This window comes from Neoarius graeffei, chromosome 24, assembly GCF_027579695.1.
Source record: "Neoarius graeffei isolate fNeoGra1 chromosome 24, fNeoGra1.pri, whole genome shotgun sequence".
Lineage (NCBI taxonomy): Eukaryota > Metazoa > Chordata > Actinopteri > Siluriformes > Ariidae > Neoarius > Neoarius graeffei.
In genome coordinates, this window is record NC_083592.1 from 10504552 (window position 1) to 10524720 (window position 20169).

Sequence of the window (20169 nt, forward strand, 5' to 3'; positions counted from 1 at the left end):
TTTTTTTTCCCTGTGCGCTTATTTTTTATTCATGGTGTGAAAATTTCTAACAGAATCTGTTCCTAAGGAAATCAGGAGCGTTAATATTCACTGTCTGAAATGTTTGTAGGGATTTCAAAACGACAAAAAGTGATTTTGTAATTTTTGTTCTTTTTCATGACTTCCTGCATGTCTAGCAGCGGTTTCTGAATACAGCAACAGATGTAATAACGAACCCAAACGTTTGACTTTCCCTTCGATTTGGACATTTTGTTTGATTATTAATAATAAACCTGCACAGACAGTAAGGTTGGCAGCGCTGTGCAACAGTCCTCCACACTTACTGAGATGGTTTGAGCCTATTTATTTTGCTCTGGTTCAGTTAATCTGTGTGAAACCAGACACAACTGATGGCTTTGTTTCCCAGCAGCCAGTTCCATTAACCGCACTGTTCCTGTGTGTGTGTGTGTATTCTGCAAGGCCTTCTCTGAAGTAATGATGGGTGTTATGACATTCACTTCATTTTATAAAATTTCAACTAGACTGTCTACCTGACGCAAGAGACACATTTAAAACATTGCCAAGCTGTTTGGGTGGAAGGAAACCGGTTACTAAAGGCCACAGATGTTCTCGGAGCATGCAGTGTCAAAAAGAGAGAACCAGACTGAGACACTTGTATTTTTTCACTGCCGGATTTGCTATAACATCTTCCTGATTTTACAGAATTGTCCTTTTCTTTACATCGCATTTGTTTTTCAACGAATTTATCAAGAAAGTCAAACTGAAATCATATTCTCCATCTCATGGGATGACTTTGGTGTTAATGTTTAAAAAAAAAATCATTTATAATGTAGAAATATCGTCAGTTTTTACCTGAAGTAAGATTTGTACTGACTTTTGGAAAGGGGGTGTGGTTAAAAAAATGATAGTGAGAAGTCATGATCCTAATCCTAATTTTTTTTTTTTAACACACATCCGCTTATCTGCTCCATATCTCTGGAAACCTTTGTTGTCTTTTATTGTTCTCCCCCCCCCCCCCCCCCCAATTAAAAAAAAACTGGCTTGTGCTGAGATGTACCTTCACCACCTCTCTCTCTCTCTCTCTCTCTCTCTCTCTCTCTCTCTCTCTCTCCTGTCCACTCTGGGCTTCTTGCTAACACAGCCACCCTAATGGCGAAGGAGGGCAAAGGTAACCTCGCCGTCCGTGGTGTTTCACGTCCCAGTGTGTTGTGCTGTGCTGTTTGTGTTGCCTTTTCTTGTGCTTTGTGTGATTTTTCTATATCATGCTGAGTAGAATTCAGAAAAATCTCTGATCTTGCACATTAAATTAAAAAAAAAAAATGAAAACACAATACACCTGGCTAGTTTTGGTAGGCAATACTTCGTGATCTTATCATGAATTCCGCTGTGTAATATTGAATGAGGAAAAAAATGGTCCATTCCTGTGGAATACTGTATAGGTATTCCCACTGCTCAAATTGAAATAATCAATTTTACACAAATCTAACCGATAATACCGAACTACTGCTACTACAAGACCTCCTTGGCTTCCACGAAGCTTGCTTTCCGAACTCACTGGTATAAATAAAGTAATGAACATTTAGTCACACAAAATTCGGCTTTATTTTGTACACACGGTACGTTATATTTTTGCACTACAAGTAATTTTTATTCCTCCTGAATTATCCAGTTAGACTGAATCACTTGCTTGGGTGATTCAGGCACTAAAGTAATCCGATCATCCACAGAGAGGATATTACACGGTTGTGCGAAGGTATGAAGTTTATCTTCGAGTGGTGAACATATTCACGAGTGAGTGAAGCAAACGAATATAACGTAATGTTCTTTACATTATATCAGGGTGCTTGCGCAAGTCTTGGAAGTCTTAAAAAGTATGGAATTTTGAAATGCTGTTTTCTAGACCTTGAAAAGTCTTGGATTTTGTGTGAAAGTCTTAATAAAGTATGTAAAAAAAAATCTCAAAGACACAGATGCTCAAAGACATAATATTGTGAAATAAGAAACAGGAAGGGTGTAAAAACTATGATTTTCGCTAACCGGTCACGTACCCAGACAGCAAATTAGGTCTTGCCGACGTTGGGGCAACAGGTGCCGCCCGACATATGGTGCATCGGTGAGATGTATTATGGAGATCGGTAGCTAATTGGCAAGATATGTAGTGAAAGTTCATTATGTCTAACTATTATAACTATTCTTTAAGTTCGTTTCTTAAGACACGTATTTTTTAGGATGTTACCTTGTTTGTTGACAGTTTCGGCGAACACTTCCACCTTCTTCAAAACAGTCACCAGATGTCGAGTACACACGGCTCATCCTTTCAAACTATACACACTAAAGAACAGCAGGACACACCCTCTGACTCCACCCTTTATGCTGATTTTTGGCAGTTCTAGTATTAATAGTACACCATTAGCTCTCAGGAGGGATCTAGGTGCGAGACTTGAACACATTGAAAAGGAGGATAAACAAAAAAGCAACACTGTACAGATGTTTAGCGTTTTGCAATTTCGAGATTGGAAGAAACTTCTAGAAAAAAACAGAAGTCGAAAAGCTACAAAAATAAATAATTTAACCTTGAAAATGAACCTCTTCTTGAATATATATTACTGTGTTCAGTATCCTCAAATGGCCCTTTTCCACTACCCTTTTTCAGCTCACTTCAGCTCGTTTCAGTTCACTTCAGCCCGACACGGCTCACGTTTCGACTACCAAAGAACAGCATGACTCAGCTCGCTTCAGCCCTGCTTAGCCCCTAAAACTCGCACCGTTTTGGAGTGGGGCTGAAGCGAGCCAAAGCGAGCCGAGTGAGGCTGGGGGCGTGAGCAGACACTCCCCTGTGCACTGATTGGTGAGGAGGAGTGTCCTCACATGCCCACACACGCCCCGCGAGCACGCTGGGATCTGTAAACACCGTAAACCCGGAAGAAGAAGAATTACGAATTACGAGAATTTCTGAAGCCTTATGCGCCTCGCCTCATTTATACGCTCTTGCCAGTATCTGTTGGCGTTGTCGGTGACAACAAGCCACAGCACCAAGACCAGCAACACTAACGACTCCATGTCCTCCATGTTTATTGTTTACTATTCGGGTTGTGAGACTACCGCTTAAAAGCTCACTGATGTCACTGTTTGCGCTGCTTAACGACATCACATGACACTTCCAGCCAGCACGGTTCAGCGCGGTTGTAGTCGAAATGCAACTCCAACAGCCCCGCTCAGCTCGACTCAGCCCAACTCAGCACGGCACGGCTCAGCCCGACTCAGCCGCGTTGGTAGTGGAAAAGCGGCAAAAGACATTTCTCCGTTACAGCAAATAGATCACGTTGTCTAAGTTTGCAAAGAAACTTCTAGAACAGTAGTAGAAAAACAAAATTTGTTGATGCTTTTATTTAATGTCGACAAAAGTAAATAGTTTTAACTAAAAATGAGGAAAAAGGAAACACAATTCTGTAAAAATACTAAGTTCAAAGTTCCAACAAAACAGAAGAAAAAACCTTGAGGCAAGATTTTACAAAAATATATTATAATCGCACTAAAAAGGAGGAAAAAGTATTAAAAATAAGTGACTTTAAACTCCTAAAGATGCAATGGGTCATTTAAAAATGAAAAGGATTACAATTCTCAAAGACGTTTCTTCAAATTTCAAAGAAACATCCAGCAAGATCGTCGGACAAAAAATAATTTTATTGACATGCTGTATATTGACAAAAGTTGTTTAACAGTGGAAAATAATTTTTTTTTTCATGATTTTTTAAAGATTTTATAAGTTCTCAGAGATGTATTAAGCCAGTATCTCACTGGGCTGCGACAGCTTGCGACAAATTGCGAACATCATTCGTGAGAGAGTTTCAAAAGTGTCTTGAAACATTCACAGAGCTTCTCAGTTTCCTCGCATGAGTCGCAAAGTGTCTCTCCTTCGTCGCTGAAATTTTGAACATGTTCAAAAAATTCGTGCGACAAAATTTCTCTCAAAATAGCCGCAAACGCGTCACTGTGTCACAAAGCCGTCGCGAACCCTTCTCAAGTCAGTTTCCGTGAGACAGGAAGTGCGAGTGTATCTCACTGGGCTGCGACTAGTTGGGAGACACAACAATTGCGATAAAATATGCGAATATCAATTCAGTGTGATTCCCAAGTGAAAATTCGCATATTTTATCGCAATTGTTGTGTACTAGTCGCAGGCTGTCGCAGCCCAGTGAGATACTGGCTTTAGATACACTATGTATCATGTAATTACAAAGAAAGTTCCAGCAAAACAGTGTAAAAAAACAAACCTGTGTGCTTATTTAAAAATGATATTTAAATTGTAATTGTATTTAAATTAATCATTGTATTTAAATTGTAATAATTTTACAACAAAAATTGCTTGGCACTAAAATGAGAAATCGGTTTAAAACCTTTTTTAAAAAGTAACATTTAAAAACTTTTTTTAAAATATTCAATACAGAATTTAACAGTAAAAAGGCTGCTTCTAATTAGTAAATAAAATTTAAAATGCAACAAAATTGGTTATCCGAATATACTGTCTGGGATATCTCAGGAGGAAAACTAACATGTTGTGACATCACAATATCAACATTTACAGTGTCTTGCAAAAGTATTCATCCCCCTTGGTGTTTTGTCAGTTTTTGTCGCATTACAAGCTGGAAATAAAATGGATTTTTGGGGCTTTAGCACCATTTGATTTACACAACATGCCTACAACTTTTAAAGGGGGAAATTGTTGTTTTTATTGTGATGCAAACAATAAGATGAATTTCGTATGAAACCCATAAATAAGAGCTGGTCCAACCAATTCACTTCATAAGTCACATAATTAATTGATTGACTGCGCACAGTTGGATCTTAAAGTGTCACATGATGTCTGTAGAAATCGAACTGTTCTGGAAGGACCCTGAATCTGCTACACTACTAAGCAAGCAACATGAGAACCAGGAGCCTCCAAACAGGTCAGAGACAAAGTTGTGGAGAAGTATAGATCAGGGTTGAGTCATTTAAAAAAAAAATCCAAACTTTGAATATTCCAGGGAGCTCCATTAAATCCATTATAGCAAAACGGAAAAGAACATGGCACCACTACAAACCTGACAAGAGAAGGCCCCGCCCACCAAAACTCACAGGCCAGGCAAGGAGGGCATTAATCAGAGATACAATGGACACCAAAGATAACACTGAAGGAGCTGCAAAGATCCACAGCGGAGATGGGAGTATCTGTCCATAAGACCACTTTAAGCTGTACACTCCACAGAGCGGGCGGGGCTTGATGGAAGAGTGGCCAGAAAAAAGCCATTGCTTAAGAAAACCCGTTTGGAGTTTGCCCAACAGCATGTGGCAGACTCCCTAAACACATGGAAGAAGATTCTTTGGTCAAATGAGACTAAAATTGATCTTTTTGGCCATCATGAGAAATGCCATGTGTGGCACAAACCCAACACCCTGAGAGCACCATTCCTACATGGTGGTGGCAGCATCATGCTGTGGGGATATTTTTCATCTGCAGGGACAGGAAAGCTGGTCAGGACTGAAGGAAAGATGGATGGCACTAAATACAGGGCAATTTTGGAGGAAAGACTGTTTGAGTCGGCCAGAGGTTTGAGACTGGAATGAAAATTCACGTTCCAGCAGGACAATGACCCTAAACATACTGCTAAAGCTACACTGGAGTGGTTTAAAGGAAAACGTTTAAATGTCTTGGAATGGCCTAATCAAAGCCCAGACCTCAATCCAACTGAGAATCTGTGGCAGAACTTGAAGATTGCTGTACACCAACGCAACCCATCTAACTTGAAGGAGTTGGAGCGGTTTTACCTTGAGGAATAAGCAAAAATCCCAGTGGCTAGATGTGCTAAGCTAATAAAGACATACCTCAAGAGACTTTCAGCTGTAATTGTAGCAAAAGGTAGCTCTACGAAGTATTGACTTGGGGGGGGTGAAAACCTATGCACATTCCAGATTTCTGTTTTTTCATCTTGATTATTGTTTGTGTCACAATAAAAGAACAATTTGCTCCTTTAAAGTGGTCGGCATGTTGTGTAAATCAAATGGTGCTAACCCTCCAAAATCCATTTTAATTCCAGCTTGTAATGTAACAAAACTGGACAAACACCAAGGTAGATGGATACTTTTGCAAGATACTGTATATCATAAAATTGCCTCACCGTCTTTCACAGGTGTGAAGAAAGTCCTTTACAAAAGTTTGGGATTTTCACACCGGAAATGGCTTGGGTGTGTTTAAAAACAGTCCTGCAGTGGAGTGTGTGTGTGTGTGTGTGTGTCACTCTTTCACTTCCTGTTCAGAATTATTCACCGTATGCAACAGTGTGCTCAAGCCAGCTAATTCCCACACCGCGCTCTGATTGGTCAAGGAGTGGCGTCCTCTCGGTGCTGGTTATTTTCAGCCTGTAATCTCGTTACGTCAGCGCTTCACCAGAACACGCGCGCACACTCATCACGCATATCACACACACTGCAGACAGGGAGTGTTAAGAGAGTCACAGCAGGAAGCTCTTGAGTCATCGAGCCACTTTCTTCTCACACAAAGCGTGTCTGTGTCCAAAAAAAACCAGGGAGAGGACATAAAAATCACTGCTGCTTGTGTGAGAATCTCTGTTTTGTGTTTGAGCTGAGATTTGTGGCTTAGCAGTGGGCAAATCAGTAACCCAGGTCAAGCAGATTTCATGAGGGTTTAAGAGCACGCAAGACACGGAAGTTCAGCAGCCACTTCGCTTGTTAGGAAAATGTTAAACATTATCATAACTTTTTGTTTGTTTTGCTTAGTCTGCATTACTAGCTAACAACTCATCAAACATTATTATATCGGCTCCCACTTTTTCACCTACGTGGCTTCTGTGCAGCTGAACCATGGGATTGTACAACCCCGATTCCAAAAAAGTTGGGACAAAGTACAAATTGTAAATAAAAACAGAATGCAATAATTTACACATCTCAAAAACTGATATTGTATTCACAATAGAACATAGACAACATATCAAATGTCGAAAGTGAGACATTTTGAAATTTCATGCCAAATATTGGCTCATTTGAAATTTCATGACAGCAACACATCTCAAAAAAGTTGGGACAGGGGCAATAAGAGGCTGGAAAAGGTAAAGGTACAAAAAAGGAACAGCTGGAGGACCACATTGCAACTCATTAGGTCAATTGGCAATAGGTCATTAACATGACTGGGTATAAAAAGAGCATCTTGGAGTGGCAGCGGCTCTCAGAAGTAAAGATGGGAAGAGGATCACCAATCCCCCTAATTCTGCGCCGACAAATAGTGGAGCAATATCAGAAAGGAGTTTGACAGTGTAAAATTGCAAAGAGTTTGAACATATCATCATCTACAGTGCATAATATCATCAAAAGATTCAGAGAATCTGGAAGAATCTCTGTGCGTAAGGGTCAAGGCCGGAAAACCATACTGGGTGCCCGTGATCTTTGGGCCCTTAGACGGCACTGCATCACATACAGGCATGCTTCTGTATTGGAAATCACAAAATGGGCTCAGGAATATTTCCAGAGAACATTATCTGTGAACACAATTCACCGTGCCATCCGCTGTTGCCAGCTAAAACTCTATAGTTCAAAGAAGCAGCCGTATCTAAACATGATCCAGAAGCGCAGACGTCTTCTCTGGGCCAAGGCTCATTTAAAATGGACTGTGGCAAAGTGGAAAACTGTTCTGTGGCCAGACGAATCAAAATTTGAAGTTCTTTATGGAAATCAGGGACGTCGTGCCATTCGGACTAAAGAGGAGAAGGACGACCCAAGTTGTTATCAGCGCTCAGTTCAGAAGCCTGCATCTCTGATGGCATGGGGTTGCATTAGTGCGTGTGGCATGGGCAGCTTACACATCTGGAAAGACACCATCAATGCTGAAAGGTATATCCAGGTTCTAGAGCAACATATGCTCCCATCCAGACGACGTCTCTTTCAGGGAAGACCTTGCATTTTCCAACATGACAATGCCAAACCACATACTGCATCAATTACAGCATCATGGCTGTGTAGAAGAAGGGTCCGGGTACTGAACTGGCCAGCCTGCAGTCCAGATCTTTCACCCATAGAAAACATTTGGCGCATCATAAAACGGAAGATACGACAAAAAAGACCTAAGACAGTTGAGCAACTCGAATCCTACATTAGACAAGAATGGGTTAACATTCCTATCCCTAAACTTGAGCAACTTGTCTCCTCAGTCCCCAGACGTTTACAGACTGTTGTAAAGAGAAAAGGGGATGTCTCACAGTGGTAAACATGGCCTTGTCCCAACTTTTTTGAGATGTGTTGTTGTCATGAAATTTAAAATCACCTAATTTTTCTCTTTAAATTATACATTTTCTCAGTTTAAACATTTGATATGTCATTTATGTTCTATTCTGAATAAAATATGGAATTTTGAAACTTCCACATCATTGCATTCCGTTTTTATTTACAATTTGTACTTTGTCCCAACTTTTTTGGAATCGGGGTTGTACAGTAGGCTGCATCAGTTGCTCCCTAAAAATGAAAAGTTCCTCCGATCAAGATGCATTTTTGTTTTTATGTTCCTTTTGGTAAGAAAACACACTGGGTGAAATATTTTGACAAAATTCAAAAGTTTAATGGTGGCACCAGGAGCTCAAAGTTTTGGAAAAAGCTGCTATTTTATGACTTTTATGACACAATTTCGATCACTTTTCATGAAACATTATGGCACCTTATAGAGTATACCAAATATCTTAGATACACATTTTTAGTACATATTCTAAATATATCATCAAGCACAGTTTGAGTTTTAGCTGTTCATTGAATCATTGTTCAACTACTTTTAAACAATACAAATGTATTATGAATCACATTAATGCTTCTCAATCCCTTGCAAAGGTTCTTAACATGATCTCTGGGTCACAAGAAATCAATAAATGGAGTCCAACACTGTGATTCAAACCTTGCGTGAAAACATAAAATAAGCGTTTTTTGGCAAAAAATGAACCTCATGGTGCCACCATTAGACTTTTGAATATGGTCAAAAAATTTTACAGGATGTCTTTATTGGTGAAAAGGAACACCCAAACAAAAATGCATCAGATTTTATGAAAGTGAGGGCAACTGATGCACCCTATTGTACAGCACACTGGAGGGAAACCTAAAGTAACATGTTGAAATGTTAACAAGCTAAAAAATAATGAATGATTTGGTCCACCCTTGCTGATTTTTTTTTTTGTGTTTTTTTTTTTTTTACTCTTCTTGCATGCTGCTTCTGTTGCAGTGTGACAAAATTGAGATGGTTGCATGCAGAAGTCAAATTTAAGAAATTTAATCAGCAAGGTCATTCAATGCAGCTAACTTGGAGTTAACACTTTTCTTAGCACTCTTTTGTGTGTACGCATGCATCCAAGCTACTGCTGTAAAGTGTTTTCTCAAGTGGTTTGTAACCATGGGTGAAATGCCTTGAGATGTTCTGAATGTAGTGAAAAAGTTGGGACGCTGTGTAAACTGTAAATAAAAACAGAATGCGATAATTTGCAAATCATGGAAACCCTGTATTTCATTGAAACGTATCAAATGTGGAAACTGAGAAATGTGATTGTTTTTTGAAAAAAACATGCTCATTTTGAATTCGATGTCGGCAACATGTTTAAAAAAAAGTTGGGACAGGGACAGTTTACCACTGTGTTGCATCACCTCTACTTTTAACAACACTCTGTAAACGTTTGGGAACTGAGGAGACCAGTTGCTGTAGTTTTGAAAGTGAAATGTTGTCCCATTCTTGCCTGATTATACATTTTCAGTTGCTCAACAGTTTGTGGTCTCATATCTTTGTCATATTTTGCACCAAATTTTTTAAATGGGAGACAGGTCTGGACTGCAGGCAGGCCAGTTTAGCACCCGGACACTCTTATTACGGAGCCATGCAGTTTTAATATGTGCAGAAAGCGGTTTGGCATTGTCTTGCTGAAAGAAGGAAGGCCTTCCCTGAAAAAAGATTTTGTCTGGATGGCAGCATATTGCTCTGAAACGTGTTTATATCATTCAGCATTAATGATGCCTTCCCAGATGTACAAGCTACCCTTGTCATGTGCACTAATGCCCCATCATACCATCACAGATGCTGGCTTTTGAACTGTCCACTGATGATAAGTCGGATGGTCCCTCGACTCTTTAGCCAGGAAGACGTGGTGTCAATGATTTCTAAAAAGAATTTCTACTTTTGATTTGTCAAACCTCGGGACAGTTTTCCACTTCGCCTCAGTCCATTGTAAAAGAGCTCGGGCCCAGAGAAGGGGGCGGTGTTTCTGGATATTGTTGATACCTGGTTTTAACTTGCATTTGTGGATGCAGTAATGAACTGTTTTCACAGATGGTTTTCTGAAGTGTTCCTGAGCCCATACAGTGATTTCCACTCCAGACACGTGTCTGTTTTTAATGCAGTGTCTCCTGAGGGCCTGAAGATCACAGGCATCCAATGTCAGTTTTCAGCCTTGTTTCTTGCATACAGAGATTTCTCCAGATTCTCTGAATCTTTTAATGATGTTATGGACCATAGATGATGTGATCTGCAAATTCTTCACAAATTAATATTTAGGACCATTATTCTTAAATTGTTGCACTGTTTGCCCACGCAGTCTTTCACAGAGTGGTGAACCCCTCCCCATCTGTACTTCTGAGAGACTCCGCCTCTCTGGGATGCTCTTTTTATACCTAGTCATATGACTGACCTGTTGCCGATGAATCTAATTAGGTTGTTTTTTCATCAAATTCAAAATGAGCATATAATTTTCAAAAAACAATACAATTTCTCAGTTTCAACATTTGATATGTTGTCTTTGTACTATTTTCAGTGAAATGTAGGGTTTCCATGATTTCGCAAATCTTCACATTGTTTTTATTTACAGTTTATACAGCATCCCAACTTTTGTTGGAATTGGGGCTGTATATACGGTATGACCTTTTTAGAAAGTGTAGTGAATTGCTATGTTGTAGGTGGATAATATTGCAGCAGTTATGAAAGGTTTGCCACACCAGTATCAGAAGTATTGGAACATTGTCTGCCTTTAACATTTAAGGATGCAGCATTTGCCTTGCTAATCTCCCTTATTGTTTGTTTCCCTGCGTCCTCATTTCAGCTATCCAAGGCTTCTCCCCAACACGGAAGATCCGAAACTTTGAGGAGGCGCGCGGCCTCGACCGGATTAACGAGCGCATGCCACCGCGGAAGGACAGCCAGCGTACTCCAGGCATGACCGTGACTGAGAAGAACGGCACAGACGGGACGGTGTAAAGACTCCGCCCATCTCCACTGCAGTGTTCGATCTCTCTCTGTTAAACTCTACTGTAGAGACAGAACCGGAACCCTCCTACTGTAACGGAGAACCCAGGACCTGCGACTCCATGAGTCCAGAGAGAGGATAAATCACTCACCACTACAAGTTTGTAATTGTTCAAACGAAACGTATTGAATATTAGCTGTACATGCTAGCAGTGTTTTCAACCATGGACGAGTTTTTGAGACGCTCCGGATCTCCTTCAGTTTTCCCCAGACGCAAAACGTGTACAGCGTCGTCTGTTGAGTTGAGGTGGAAACTGATGGTTTTCCAAAGTCTTATGTTTACGCTTGCTTGGTAACGGGTCATGGGATTCCAAACAATCGAGTCGACTTTAATTCGGGTTCTTCTCAGTCAAAGCTTCAAAGTGACAAAAGTTTGAACATAAAACTGTCAATTGTCATTTTAATTCAGAGTCAAAAACGTACTTGGCTTTCCAGAAAAAGAAAAAAAAAAGTTTGGAGAGTTCATAATGTCTTTTGAGATGATTTAAAGACAAAATGTTTGAAGTAACAGGTTCATTTTTATTTATTTATTACCCTCGGATTATTTTGATTATTGAAGGACGTGTCTGTCATCCTACATTGTTCGTTTTAGTGGAAAATTAAAGCCGTCCAAAACCAAAGACATCTTTGGACGGCTTTGTTTCTTTCTTGGGTGTAGCCAAATGGACTCTGCTAAACCCTGACAATGGCTGGGATAGTCCCTTTTAAAAAAAAAAAAAAGAGAGAGAGAAATTCCCAGAGCTAAAACTCATTACTTGCAGTATTTTTATTGTGGGAATGTGTGCAGTGATTGCCTGATAATCGATGCTTTGTGTGTGCGCGCGCATGCGCGTTAAACATTAACAAAGCTAGTTAAACTTTCGCCAGGTGGGTCAACACAAACCTCGCCATGGTGTGGAGCCAAACAATCTCATGCTCGCTCTCTCTCTCTCTTTTCTCTCTCCTCCTTCTCTCTTCTCTCGTGCACACGCGCTCTCTCTCTCTCTCCCTCCCTCCTCTTACTCTCTCCCTGTTTCTCTCCTACCCTCCCTCCTCTCTCTCTCTCTCTCTCTCTCTCTCTCTCTCCTCTTTCTCTCTCTCTCCCCCTCCCTCCCTCCTCTCTCTCTCTCCCTCCCTCCTCTCTCTCTCCCTCCCTCCTCTCTCTCTCTCCTCTTTCTCTCTGTCTCTCTCTCCCCCTCCCTCCCTCCTCTTGCACTCTCTCTCTCTCTCTCTCTCTCTCTCTCTCTCTCGCTTTCAAACAAAAATTTGCATTAAGATTGGTGGTATTTTATACGTGTTCTTTGATTTGATTGTAATTCGGAAAACTCTTGTATGATGGAAAATATCTTGGTACTGATGACTGACTGGAAGGACATGGAAGGAGAAATTGAAACTACTCGTGCTATGCACAAGAGCATTAAGTCTTTAAAGGAAAAAAAAAAAAACTAATGCCATTGGGAGGGAAATGAGTTTTTTGAGACACTCTGGTTAAATTCTATCCTGTATTTAAATAACGTTGATGGTACTGTATTTTAAAATACTCCCATTCGTGATACTTGCTGTTGTGCTGTACTTAAGATACATGTCTGTTTTTTTGCTATTTTATTCAATTTCCCAGAACGAACTTTCTTTAAGCAGGACTGTGCCGATCAGTACGCTTTCCCTCTTCATTCCAGGGTGGCTGGAAAATGGCGCGGTCAATTTGAGTTGCAAGTCGTCGTCAACTTTATCTGGAGTATTGTCTTCGTCTTTCATCTGTAACAGTGGACTTTTTAACTTTGCTACATGAATCACTTTGATGAAAAGTCATGAAGAAAATTTTTCAGTTGGCACTCAACCCAAATTAGCTCCACCTCTTGGTTATTTGGTTTGTACAGGGATGGACAAACCGGTAGACCAAGACTCTGGGATTAACGTATTTTGTGTCCGAGTTTTTTTTTGCTTTAAATACATAGTTGCTCTGCGGATGAATTATGGTGGCGTGACGCACATCGATTCTGTACCTGAGCTACTTGTCCTAAATCTCACCACCTGCTGCACTACACACACAGGCCAAGGTGATCTGATGTACAAATCAGGTTATTTGATACGTTCTCTTTTCAGAACATGCAGGTTTGTGGAGGCAAAATAAAGTTTAACATAAAAATCCGGCCTGTAAGCTAACTCTTGCTAGCACAACATAGTCAAATCATGGTTGAGTATACCCAGAGAAAATAACACGCACGAATAATATATTTTTGTCTAGTATGATGTAGGGATGTTAACCGATGACTGTTTGACCGGTGGTTGACCGAATCAGCGTCAACCGGTTTATTTTTTTTTGGTTGTCGGTTAAAAAAAAAATCAATCGTTTTGAAGCTGCCGATTTTGGAGCGGACAGCTGACAAATCAGAAACACCCATTCAGTCATGTCCTGCCCAGCTGCCACTCGGTGAAAGAAAATTGTAGACACCGGCTTTTTAGCTTACAAATTACTATTGTTTTTTTTTAATTATTAGAAGGCACATGGAGTTTAGTCCTGCCTTGGCCAGTGCATTCTGAAAGGATGTTTTGGTCTGTAGCCAACAATGCATGTTATTGCAGATCATATCTCTCCACACAAACTAAAGGCGCAGATGCCGACTTTTTTTTTTAATTTAATCGCGCAGATCCGTTTGTTTTTTTGGGGGGGGGGGGGGGGGGGGCGTTGGAGTGTCCGATTGTAATTTCAAGGTGGATTCTGTATTAAAATGACTAAATAGGCGGGTGCCGTTGCAGTTCATGAGGCATGGGGGGTGTGAAAGGAGGGCAGTGGATTGGGGGGCTGCGCGCGTTTGCGCGGAAGCTGCGCAATCAGTAGATCAGAATGCGCACATTAAATTTTGCGCGGGTGCGCGGCTTTCTGATTTGCTGTTTTCTTCTCGTGCTTGTACTTCCTGTGTTTCGTGGACTGTGGCGGCATTTACTTATATGCAGAATTTGCTTTGATGAAGTTATGGTCGGACGCTCCAACGCCCCCCCCCCCCCCCCCCCCCCCCCCCTTGGGAAAGGAAGGTCGGATCTGTGCGATTCAGCCGTGGAGAGGGCGGCATCCGCCAAAAGGCGCGCCGTTTGCATCCCTGTAATAATTCCAATTCTAGAATTTTAAACTCGTAGGTTAACCGACTTTAACCGGCTAATGAGGCTCGGTGGTCGGTCAAGATTTTTTTTAGTTTTCGCCATCCCTAGTATGATGACATTGGACATGCTTTTTCCTCAAGAGCTCAACTTTCGATGTGCTAAATAACCATATAGTTATGTTAGCTACCACTTTGTAGCCTCATCAATCTGGTTTTCAGGCAAAATAACAAAAGAAAAAAAAACATGGGGATGGTAGCACACTGGAACATCCCCGTGGGCTTGCTAATGAATTTGATTTGTCCACTTCTGTTTACGTACAAAAGTTTGGACAAAACTGATTAACTGTACAGTTTTGATTGTTTTGAAGCTGTATTGATGATTCGGGTTATGGTTGAAAAAGTGAATTCTGAAGGTAATGCCTATGTATACATTTTATTTCTGAAGCGAAATGCACAAATAATTTAAAATGTTATTGTTTACCTAAAGCAAGTAGCAGTGAGGAGCTTATTTGTATGTTTGTTTATTGGGGTTTTTTTTTTCCCTTCAAATACCGGTAAATGAAGGACTTTCCTCAAGTTGCTGGTTGAGCGAAGCCGAGTGTGCGCAGTATCCGGAATACTGTTAACAATTCAAAATAGAAATAGTTTTGCTTTGTTTAATGCATTTTTATGTCACTGTTATTCAGAAATAGTACAAATGAAGCCTTTCTATGAGTAGAGGTGCACAAACTTTTGCTCAGTAGTGCGTTTTGTTTGATAAAGGAATGCTCTCGATTCTCCACAGACACGTAGTACAGCAGGCTTGGGTTTTAATCTAATCGCAGCTTCTCCTTAACAAATGAATCTGTGAATTTGGGTGGAGTACCTCAGGGTTCACATCGTGGCCCTTTAAAGATTCAGTTCTGTGCACATTTTACCGAATTTTCACTCCGTTCATATCCAAGGCGGCCATGTTCCTGTGGAACTTAGTGGGTTTCTTTGTTGCTTGCACGTTACTGTTGTATGAAGGAAATGTTTTAGCTGTGCATCACTCTGCCTGAGTAATACTGGATTCGAGTGTAACGTGCAATGCAGAGAATTTGCATTTAAAGGGAACGAAGAGAAAAACAGACATGACGTGAAGGACTACATTTGGCTGGGTTGCTCCAACGGAATTTCGTTGTTATTTATGACAATGACAAAAGTGATTGAAGGACGTATTGCACACTACAACCAGAAGTCTTTAATATAATATTAAAGGATGAGTGAATCCGACACTCCGATACCTGTAACATGAAGCCACCGGTTAATTCTTGATTTTATGTAGATGTTCACTTAAGAAAAAAGAGAAATAAAATGAAATGTGTAACATTTGCATAAGTGGTCATTATTTATTTATTTATTTATTTATTTATTTATTTTTAATGCACCAGAACATTTTGTTTAAAACGTTAACATGGTTAAATTGTTTTGTTCCCCCCTCCCCCCCCCCCTTTTTTTTTTTTAAGTACGAAACATCAATTTCACGCCTTTTGAAAGTAGTCCAACATTTTATTTTTAAAATACATGCCTTGGCAAATGTTCAAGCACCCCAGCATCCCAACCTTACCATTTATTTATTTACTTACTAACTTGCATACAAACCTCTAATTGCACACTATATTGTTTAATATTTTATAATGAAAGTTCTATTATTTAAAATACACTGTGCAAAAGAAAAAAAAGTTTAGATGCCAGAGTTACCCAACTTTTTTGCAACCTCATCTCATCTGTAGCCGCTTTATCCTGTTCTACAGGGTCACAGGCAAGCTGGAGCCTATCCCAGCTGACTATGGGCGAAAGGTGGGGTACACCCTGGACAAGTCACCAGGTCATCACAGGGCTGACACATAGACACATAACCATTCACACTCTCATTCACACCTACGGTCAATTTAGAGTCACCAGTTAACCTAACCTGCATGTCTTTGGACTGTGGGGGAAACCGGAGCACCCGGAGGAAACCCACGTGGACACGGGGAGAACATGCAAACTCCGCATAGGAAGGCCCTCGCCGGCCACGGGGCTCGAACCCGGACCTTCTTGCTGTGAGGCAACAGTGCTAACCACTACACCACCGTGCCACCCCCTTTTTGCAGTATTTTTTAAATTATAAGCAATAATGCTTTTTTTAAAATTTTGTTTACAATAAGCACAATGGGTGTCAAACATTTTATAATGCAGAAAATAAATTTACACACCTGAGGAAAAACTTTAGGCACCCCAATCAGCCATCTTTTTTTTTCTTTCCCTTTTTTTTGAAAAGAAATACAAATTATCTTTGTTTAAATTAGGCACTTGTACACTGAATGCTAAACATTTTTCTAATACGCAATATACGGATATAAAAATATAATGCTTAGCAGAAATGTAGGCACCCCAGTCACCCAACCTTACATTTACTTTAAAAATGTTTATATATATATATATATATTGTGTGAGATATACTGTATACACACACGTGTACAAACTTAAATGTTATACAGTATTTCTTTCACTTTCATCACCTTGACACTTGGTCGGTGCTTTGGGTGTACTAACATTTTGAAATGCAAAATATTTAAAAGTCTTTTTTTTTTTTTTAATGAACGTTTCAGTGAACTTTCTAATGCATAATAGCCTGAAAATATACTGCTTAGCAGAAATCTTGGCACCCCAGTCACCCACCCTTAAAGCTAGACGGCCTTTCGATTTCATAAAATCGGTGAAATTTAGTTCCCTCTGAAATGTGCTCATTGTGATGTTTCTGTAATATCTCATAAAATATCAGGCCATCCTGTGGCTGGGAAGTTATTTAATCTGAGGGGATTCCCGAGCAACGTCATTCTGTCGCTAAACAAACGGCTGATCACACCGAGGTGCTCGCTGACCGCCGATATTTATTAGTTTGGTCCTGCGTTTCCTTTCCTTTGCAACATAACGTCTTTTCTTCTTGCTTTCCGTTACTGTAGTCAGTCTTTCACGTTTCATTCGTGCGCGCACACGTCCTCCATTTTTCTTTCCTGTTTCAAATTCGTATCCTACAATGCCTCGTGTGAACGGGGAAAGCCCACCACGTGATGCATGGCATAGTATTTTGAATTGGGTCATGGTGAAGCAGCAGAGAATTTGGGGCCACATGGGCCTTTAAGTTTGAAAGTTCCCCCCTGCCCTTTAACTTAAAGGGTAAGCTTTTTTTTTTTTCAGTCCTCATATTTTGACACTGAATGTCACTGAACATTTTATACTGCAAGTTGTATGAATAAAGCAGCCATATTTCAGCTGCTAGAAACCTGAGACAGAGGAGTAGAACCGTCAGAAATTTCTTGTAATGCACATTTTATTTACATCATTAAACAGCAACATAAACGTTTGCCATGTTTTTTTCTTATTAAAATCTAAAAAATTTAAAAAATTCTGAATACAGCTCCATTTATTGCACACATACAGTATCATAAAACATCTACAGCAACTCACATTCATATTCCTGGCACTCTAGTTAGAAAATAAATAATTTTTTATAAAATTAAAAAAAAAAAAGGATGGACTCTATTGTGCTGTTAAAAGTGGTTTTGTTTGCCCTGAGTTCAGTATCAGAAACTAATTGGCAATTCACGTTGGACATGCAACGTCAAAACCTCGTCCAACTCCATTTTAACAAGTGGTTCAGTAGTCATGATGGAGGTGCATCAAACTTCAGCAGAATTCAATGAACAAAATGGGTTTAGTAATGAAGAGAACTCGAGAGCAAACAGGATGAACTGCTCTTCAGCATCTTTTGGTTTATGGGTGTAGTTATTGGCAGGGGATTCTGGTAGCTCTTGCGCTATTAATTAGTGTACACGTCTCTTAAAACAAAGAAAATTCACCAGATATGACCTACTCAATACTGATAATTGAATGCTGAAGGAATACTAAGGCCTATTGTTTGTGGATTGACCTCGGTCTTGACATGACGTTTGACGAAACTGCCTCATCCGGTCTGAATTTGGGATTTGTATCGGTGGCGAAATTGCTCCAAAACATTCCTGAAACAAAATCAGTTAAAACTCGTTTACTTGGCTCGCCATTTTTCAGGCCTTTAGGTGTAGAACCAGGGTCTTGCACCCTCTAGAGGCCAACACAGGAAGCACAAATCCATCCACAAGTCCCTGAAATCTGACATTTTGCACCTTGGTTCTGCACCTAAAGGTTCTCTTGGAGATCTGCTCTACTAGAAAGTTTAGCATCAATACAGCCTGATCCATGAAGTGGAGCATTTTCTGACATTATTTAGCTGGAGGAGATGCCCCAAATAATTCTGGCGAAAGGCAGATCTCCAGGAACTAGCCAATCATTGTGCTCAATCTATTCTTTTCAGGTTTTTATGATCTTGTGAAAACTCGGTCCTGGATTTGTTCCATGTAGCCATCCTAAGTTGGGTCCTTCTTTTTATTTTTTACGCCCTTGGTGGAGGCGGAACCGGTCTAAGAGCCTGGAAGAGAAGAATACAGGTTCTTTAGACGTTTACCTTACAACCAAAAGTCAACACGGATTGTTAAGCACATTTCTGTATATTAGATGTTTGATACGTGAATAACAGAGGTGACACTTGTTTAATCTCACAAATTGTTAACAAACTGACTGTTACCTTGTGTGCCACTCTAAAGTCTGAATGTAGGACCAAGGGCTGGGGAGATGGCTTCACTGGAGGTGGTGGAGGTCGTCCTTTCACTGGAGGTGGTGGAGGAGGTCCTTTAGGATGGATTGCCTATAAATCAATAAATAAATAAATCACAATCTTATTTGGCATAAATGGCGGAATTGCACATTCAGAATAACGGAGATGTTCAGCTTTACCGTGGGTGGTATCTGATGAGGAAGGTTCGCTCTTGCCTGGTTTGGGTAAGTGTTGTTTATGGAGTCTTTGATCTGAACACTGGTGGAAGATTACAACATGCTTTAGATGCCATTGTGCCAAACTGGTTCTTCAGATACATTTTATAACCAGAAATGGATGTATTCCTTCTTACCCAGTTAGACGTGGATGACTCTTTTTACATTTCAGGAAGTATAATCCCAGCCCAATTAAAATGGCCGCTAACAGGATACAGACTGCCACTGCGATCCCTATATACTTGCCTACATTACCGTTATGTGTACCTAAAACAGGACAAAATAAACAGAAGGTTCACTTTAATCCATCCCAGCTCTATTTTAAAGGACACTATTTCCAGGCATATTTGATAGTTATAAAAAGATAAGCGACAGGGATCTCCAAGGAGCTGTGAACCACTTGAATTTGGTGGTAGCTAGCAGGATTGGCTGGTATAAATGGGCTAGCGTTTCATTTACATGAAATGACATACATTTTATTTGTTTTTAACAAATGACTTAAAATTGAAGACTTTTTTTTTAACTTTTGTGGAACTAAGAACAGTACCACCAATTGTCATAAGTCAGTCCAGATGATTACCAGGTGTCAGGTCAGGTGATTACCCAGAGTGACAAACCCCCTAGATTTTGTTTACACTATGGTTAATTTACCGCACTATTAATAAATTAAACACTGGAAGCTAGTATGGTATATAACAGGGGTGGGCAAACTTTTTGGCTCAGGGGCCACATTGACTTTTGAAATTTGCCAGGCGGGCCAGGCCAGCACCAAATTCATACATATCAAACATAAACCGGAGAAGCTTTAGTGTTACTGTAAGGCCTTCACTGACAGAGACCCAAATGCAGATCAGATTGACATTTATTTTAGTTCTCAGTCAACAAAGGCAGAGCAGAAAAATGTTT

At 40.2% G+C, this 20169-nt stretch overlaps 2 protein-coding genes across 4 annotated transcripts in view; one reads left to right on the top strand and one right to left on the bottom strand.

The window, feature by feature from the left end:
- Nucleotides 1–13964, top strand: part of ppp3cca (protein phosphatase 3, catalytic subunit, gamma isozyme, a) — an 84745-nt gene extending 70781 nt beyond the window's left edge. Inside the window, exons 13-14 of one of the 3 annotated variants that reach the window (XM_060906651.1) lie at nt 1142–1168; nt 11112–13964. In XM_060906651.1, the coding sequence (XP_060762634.1) occupies nt 1142–1168; nt 11112–11266 (182 nt within the window). In that variant the 3' untranslated portion in view covers nt 11267–13964. Of the gene's footprint in view, nt 705–1141; nt 1169–11111 lie in introns of those variants that run through there. The other 2 variants (XM_060906652.1, XM_060906653.1) reach the window with 2 other exon arrangements.
- Nucleotides 13965–17710: 3746 nt separating this feature from the next.
- The window catches only part of LOC132872068 (zinc metalloproteinase-disintegrin-like crotastatin), a 35129-nt gene continuing 32670 nt past the window's right edge, over nt 17711–20169 (bottom strand). Inside the window, exons 19-22 of the mRNA XM_060906654.1 lie at nt 19401–19530; nt 19228–19306; nt 19019–19138; nt 17711–18862 (exon numbers count right to left, since the gene is read on the bottom strand). Of these exons, the coding sequence (XP_060762637.1) occupies nt 18827–18862; nt 19019–19138; nt 19228–19306; nt 19401–19530 (365 nt within the window). The 3' untranslated portion in view covers nt 17711–18826. The remainder of the gene's footprint in view (nt 18863–19018; nt 19139–19227; nt 19307–19400; nt 19531–20169) is intronic.